Source organism: Sycon ciliatum, chromosome 4 (assembly GCF_964019385.1).
Source record: "Sycon ciliatum chromosome 4, ocSycCili1.1, whole genome shotgun sequence".
NCBI lineage: Eukaryota > Metazoa > Porifera > Calcarea > Leucosolenida > Sycettidae > Sycon > Sycon ciliatum.
In genome coordinates, this window is record NC_088646.1 from 38,735,352 (window position 1) to 38,742,175 (window position 6,824).

Sequence of the window (6,824 nt, forward strand, 5' to 3'; positions counted from 1 at the left end):
GTCCGAATAGGGCGTAAGTACACCTGGTGCAGTATTGATATAATACATGCATGCGCACAAACTTACATACACACAGACAGACAGACAGACAGACAGGCGCACACCACACCACACACACACACGCACGCATACTACGCATGATGCTTTCCACTTTCGTTTCTTTATCTAGGGCTTCCTCTGACATGATGCCATTTGTGAATCATCTACCTGCTTGCATGGCATCGACCAACATGCATGGCTGTGCATTGTCGATCACTCATGTCGTCATCAGCTGAGTGTTGAATTCCTGGACCTAATGAATATTGCCTTACCTCTCCCTGTGTATGTGTTTCTGCATAGGCCCGAGAGTTATGAATGGGTGACCCAATCATGGAGCTCGTGCAGCAAGACATGTGGCCGTGGAATGCAGAGACGCAACGTTATGTGCCAGCGCATTCGAGATCAGACGGACGTCTCGAGCAACATGTGCCTGAGTCGTGCCAGGGTTCCGCCGCGCATCCGAGAATGCAACGTCAACGCATGCCCAAAGCCTGCCAGATGGGTGACGGACCGATGGGAAGCGGTGAGTAGGGTAACAGAGCATGTGTATGTCCACTATTGCACCTGGCTGCTGGGCCAGTTTTATTACTCGTACTGTTATACTGCTGACACAGTGTCTGTTGTATGATGCACTCCAGAATCTTGCTTCATGGCCTTCTAGTGTAAGGTTGGCTTTGCATCACATTCAATAACTTAAGTCAGTAGTCTGTGAATCCCAGCTTGACTTGCTTCACTGCAGTGTGTGTGCATGTCGCTACGCACATTGTGGTATTGAGTCCTAGGGGTGAAACGGTTACCCTTTAAGGTTACAAACGGGTACCTGGCTTAACGGGCGGGTTATCGGGTACCCTTTAGCAGCCAATAGTGACAGTTACTATACATTTTCTGCGAGGAGGACATGCAAAGTCATGTAATTCACAGCAAGTGCACTACAACGCGACAAGCGCAGCACGCGCACGTACTGCGCTACATTCAAAACAGTCAAGATTGTCTAATTTAGCAGGATCGAACAAGCAACAACACATTCAACCTGTACATCAAATTGAACAACTTTGCAAATCAGCTAATATTACCGTACTGTACCGTCGTACACGACTAACGGGTACTCGTTTACTAACGGGTCAGCAGCTAAACAAACGGGTACACGGGTACCCGGATCACCCCTAGTATTGACTCTCTTTTCCCTATCTCTTTCTACTGCGCAGTGCTCTGTCACATGCGGCGGTGGCCGTCAGATGCGGCGCGTACGCTGTGAGCAGTTCGCCAGGGGTCAGGAGTGCACGGGAGATCGTCCGGTTCAGCAAAGGAGCTGTGGATTGTCCGCCTGTCCAGCGCAACCGGGTAAGCTTTGATCGCTGGTCCCGTGGCTCTCTCTCTCTCTCTTTCAAAAATAATGTTAATGAGTTTGAAAATGAATTTGGCTGACCCGGCTTCTCTGTGTGTTCTGTTCCTCTCTGACATGCTGTCATTGTTGTTGCACAGCATGCATAGACAAGCTCAGCAAGTATTACTGCACCCTCGTCAAGAACTTCCTGCTGTGTACGGCTAACCAGCGATACGCTGCAGCCTGCTGCCATACATGCCAGAGTGGATGAGGACGTTGAGCTGTCGAGCTGCAGCACGTCACCTATCTTCAGCGTCCACTACCACCACCGTTCTCTAGAGAGATGTCGTCAATGTCCCGCAGTGCATCGCCGTCAAACTCAGTTTAAACACAACACATACGTGTAGCTACCCAGACTTACGCAATCTCCCGACATATCTACCAGCATCCAACTGACATCCCGGCTTTGCTTTCTGAGTGCACGGCGTGCGCACGTGCGCGCCCTGTGCTCATTTATCTATGTCCAGTCTCAAACCCAGAGTTCATGCTCCCTCTCATGAGCTTATTATCTATTTGCACGAAAAAAAGATTGTATTGCAAAGCACACTGCGTATCGTGGACCAGCTCCTCCACACAAGTAGTATAGTACAGTACAGTGCAGTGGACGACTCTGAGGTCTGAGAGGCTGCATCGCAGCCATGCAGCCGTGGATGCCAGTCAGCCAACACTTGCATCAGACTGTAGTGTGCGATGCTTCGCCAGACCTGAGAGACCGCCACCGTGTGGATAATGCTAGAATTCCAACTGCCATAATGATCACCATCATTATGAGATAGATAGCTGCTAGACCGTCATGCAATTTCTTGCATTCCACTGTACTAACTGTTGCTACACATCATTCAGCACAGTACATGTATGTACCAGGGAGTAGTACAATACAGTATTGTACTACTCCCTGGTATGTACTATCACATCATTCAGCACAGTACATGTATGTACGAATATCACAATACACAGGCACTGAACTACACTCAAAGGTATATACTTGGTGATACAAGCATTTTTATCTGCACCTCCCCCCCCCCCCCCCCCCCCCTCTCTCTCTTTGATATTGATATCCATGTCCCTGTACTAATAATTGTGATGCCCCCCCCCCCTCCCGGGTCCCCCGTATGACCATTATGATGCCCCCCCCTATGACCATGTACCTGAATAAATATTGAGGTTCACAATCTATGATGTCACATGGTAGTAAAAAAAAAGATGCCTGTTGAATGAATGGTGAGCGGCAGTGGGATGGGTACTGGCTGCGGCAGTCAAACACCACGTTGCCATGGTTACTTACAGCTGAGAAACTTGCTGCATGCATAGGCCTGAGCTGAGCGGAGAGTGTGGGAGAAGAGCCGCCAGCAACGGGAAAAACGAGATTCTCGGTTGAACGCGCATCACGATCGAAGTGCGAAGATACAGCAAAAGCAAGGGAGAGAGAGAGAAAAGAAGGAGAAGAATAAAAGACAGCATGCACTCTGTACATACACCATGCGGAACAATTCCGGTGCGTGGCAAATTCAAACGGCAAATTCAAACAAGGAAAGATAAAGAATGCTCTATAATACAGCGGCGGCGTTACCTTGATAAAAACCTACATACGTTCAACACGACAATTGTGTAACACAGTTGTTACTAGTATAAACAAAACCGGTAAGTCAACTGACTTGATATAGATTACTTGTAGAAATCAAACTCTACGTCTTCCTTGCGAATCGCCTTCTTATACGCCTTGTCAAAGTCCTTGGGAAGAATGACGTAGCGATTCTCTCGTACTGCTTGCATACCAGCCTAACACACAGAGAATTGGGGGGAAAGCACCAAGTTGAATGTTGTCAAATCAGGATGCGAATGACAGTGGTGCCGCATGTGAAATCCAACTTCATAACTACACCTGCTCCAGCGAGACACAGTCTTAGCACTACCAACACTGGACTGTGCTGTAAACGTGCCAACTTGCATCTACGAGGTTGGATTTCATTTGTCACCGCTGTAGATCATGATCAGAGCCAGAGATACTATCTTACGCAGCCTACATCTTATGCCTGGTTCACACTAGGCCGATTTTCCGGCCGATGCTCCCACATCGACTCCGACAAGAAATCGACCAACTGTGTCGGATGAGTCGGACTAGCTGTTTACACACAACGGTGGGCAATTTCGCTTGCACTATAGTTGTAGGCTTGTCTGTTACACACGTACACGCGGTACACAGCCGCGCTAGACCGTAGTAGATGCTAGACAACGGAAATGAGATATTTTTACACAAGCTACAAGGCCAAAGGCGGGAAAAGGCTAGCGTCTGGTAGCGATCCAGTGCAGCCAGTTCACGGTCTGCACCGACGCTCTACGCTGTCATGGTGAAACGCCGTCAGTGATTGGTCCGATGCCCGTTCCATCACGTGCAAGCACTAAAAATCGGCCGGCTTTTCGGGTAAATATCGACCAGTCGATACTTGGCCGAAAACTGGACCGGAAAATCGGCCTAGTGTGAACCAGGCATTAGGTGCAACGTCGTGCCTGGTGAAGCAAGTGTGCTGAGAAACACTACCAGTACTACTTCAGCACAAATTAGTACTCATTAGCACAAATTAGTACTCATTAGCACAAATTAGTACTCATTAGCACAGTATGGAACTGCAGCCTGCACAAGCAATAATAATATAGGTGGCTTTACCTCTTGGCAAATAGCGTTGATGTCTGCGCCACTGATCTTGTCTGGCCTTGCAACATCTGTAAATATAGCTGGTCAAGGAAAGAGGCCAACACCTGAGACTGTTGAGAGTGAGCAATGACTAGCAAACAAGCAACCACAAACATAGCTGGCCTACATTGTAGGGTCAATCACACACGCACGCACGCACACACACATACATGCACGCACGCGCACACACACACGCGCGCGCGCGCGCACACACACATACACGCACACACACACACGCAAACACACACAGGCACACATACATACTACGCTTGATAAATACACATAGACATAGGCATCGACACACAGACACAGACACACACACACACACACACACACACACACACACAAATGCAGAAATTAGAACTTTCTTGTACTGCTTTCCAGCTTCAGCAGCGTCCAAAGAACTATGGAATCGTCATCAAATACCAATACACAGGTCTCACAGAAATAGACATCAGAGGATACATTCTTCCAAGTCTACTTCTTCGGACAGGTTCATCTTGTTTGTGATCGTCTGGAAGATCAAACGCTTCTGGCGGCGATCGGGCAGCGGGAACTCAATCTTTCGATCAAGTCGACCAGGTCGCAGTAACGCTGGGTCAAGCGTATCTGCACGATTCGTCGCCATGATCACCTGTAGCGAAAAGAGAAGACAGGAGGGCAAGCCAGGGAGAGGATACTAGTATTGTGCTACAGAGGTACACACATGCCATGCACATAGGAGTAAACACACCAGCAAGCAAGCTTCCAAACTCCCACACACATGTAGTGATGTATGTGCATGGGCAGCAGCAGCGTGTTAGTTAGCAGATTTAGCACTACATGTACATGTATGTTGCCAAGACAGTTCCATAACATTGTTATAAACACGCTGCAAGAAGCAACCCAGCACAGAATTACAATCGCACCCGGTCTTAGTCTAAATACGTACCTTGACATTTTCATTCCGATCAAAGCCATCCATCTGGTTGAGCAACTCGAGTAGGATTCTCTGGACTTCACGATCAGCTGTTAGCAAAACCAAACACACAGCGATACAAGCATGCAGTGTCTAGCAACAGTGTTATGCAGTGTCTAGCAACAGTGTTATGCAGTGTCTAGCAAGTGTTATGCATAATGCAGTGAACTCATACTGGATTACCCATACATTCGTACACAGAGATGCAACCATCACAAGCTATGTTGCAAAACTCGTGTGTAGTCGAGAACGGAGCGCGGCTGTGTGCACTGCTGTAATTTCAATACGAATTTGCTATGACAAGATAATGGAGTTATGTTACTTTTTCTGGGCTAACATGGCTATGCCCATGGTGGTATTGAGCACTGTGTGTGAACAGCGGACACAATCTACTGTATACCAACTGTAGTATATTGCAACTCTCCGGTCTCCACAACTATATTAGCACCAGCAGCAACAACAGCACATACCTCCCGTTTGGGCATCGAATCTTTTCGTTGCAATAGCATCGATTTCATCAATGAAGATGATGGACGGTGCGTTCTCCTTGGCAAGACGGAAGACATCACGCACCATTCTTGCTCCCTCGCCCAGGTACTTCTGAACGAACTCGGAGCCAACGACGCGCACGAACGACGCGGTTGTGTGATGGGCAACAGCCTTGGCAAGCATAGTCTTGCCACAACCCGGCGGTCCATACATCAGTACACCACGCGGTGGGTCAATACCAATCTGCTGATACAGGTCAAAGTGGGTCAGCGGCAGTTCAACCGCCTCTCGCATCTCTTGCTTCTGAATGTCCATACCACCAATGTCCTCGTACTTCACGTCCGGCTTCTCATCAGCTGACAACAGCGATATAGAGCTATCTGCCTCCGGTGGCAGCACATCCACTAATGCATTGCTATGCTTGTGCAGGGCGACTGATGCTGATGCTTTCAGCAACTCACGATCGATGGTACTGAGAATCCTGACATAGTAGTTGGAGCCTGTCGTCGAACCAACTATTCCAGAGTGCTGGTCAACAGCCTCCAGAAACTGTCCAATGACTAGTGGAACACTCTGAATACGTTTGACTTCTTCCTGAGCTCTCAGGTACTCGCGCTTCAAATTCTTCTGCTCGTCTTTAATGTAGTCCTCCTGCACTTGTAGGAATTCCAATCTCTTTTGAAGACCCTTTAATTTCACATACACGTCCGTACGCTCACATAGCGCAGGAACCTCCTCCGACTTCGACACATACTCTGGATCATAATCTTCAGGCTAAATACAGCAAGCACAAAATCAAGAATAACAATGATACAATATTACAATGACACAAATTTCAAATGGAAGAAACGCGATCAGAAACTAGGCTGATTGGCCTACAAAACGATATAGGTACCGTAGCCCTTACCTTTATTTCCTTTTTCTCCTCTTCCATCTTTTCAGAAACATCCGCCATCAGCTCTTCGTGTTTCACAATCAATTGCACCTCACCGAATCAAATCTTTCAAGCTGACTCAAAACACTTTGCTTCTGAACTCAAACGAAAAATTCTTCTGCTTGATTCTGAACTGGAATTCCCCCGAACACGCTAGCGAACCATTTTCTGGCGGTGCTGTCATAGAAACCCCCGTACCGTTGTGTCGCGCCGCCGCCGCGTCGCTCCTCGGCTTGCAGCTTGAGCAGTTCACTTGCGATTGCACACACTGCACTGATGAAAAATGCGACAATTATTATCAAGAGTTAAAAAATTATACTCTTGTTAT

General features: G+C 47.8%; 2 protein-coding genes across 3 annotated transcripts in view; one reads left to right on the top strand and one right to left on the bottom strand.

Moving 5' to 3' along the window:
• Window positions 1-2,498, top strand: part of LOC135816059 (A disintegrin and metalloproteinase with thrombospondin motifs 18-like) — a 24,990-nt gene extending 22,492 nt beyond the window's left edge. For both annotated transcript variants that reach the window (XM_065329423.1, XM_065329424.1), the window contains exons 17-20: window positions 1-13; window positions 340-562; window positions 1,245-1,380; window positions 1,522-2,498. The exon at window positions 1-13 is cut by the window's left edge and continues 1,268 nt beyond it. In XM_065329423.1, coding sequence (XP_065185495.1) covers window positions 1-13; window positions 340-562; window positions 1,245-1,380; window positions 1,522-1,634 — 485 coding nt within the window. In that variant the 3' untranslated portion in view covers window positions 1,635-2,498. The remainder of the gene's footprint in view (window positions 14-339; window positions 563-1,244; window positions 1,381-1,521) is intronic.
• Window positions 2,499-2,582: 84 nt separating this feature from the next.
• LOC135816062 (26S proteasome regulatory subunit 6B-like) lies at window positions 2,583-6,629 on the bottom strand. The gene is made up of 6 exons (XM_065329428.1): window positions 6,470-6,629; window positions 5,544-6,336; window positions 5,047-5,123; window positions 4,581-4,749; window positions 4,089-4,144; window positions 2,583-3,202 (listed from the first exon to the last, which is right to left on the bottom strand). Exons 1-6 carry the CDS (start codon window positions 6,515-6,517, stop codon window positions 3,089-3,091), a joined length of 1,257 nt encoding a protein of 418 aa, XP_065185500.1. The 5' UTR covers window positions 6,518-6,629; the 3' UTR covers window positions 2,583-3,088.
• Window positions 6,630-6,824: the final 195 nt, after the last annotated feature.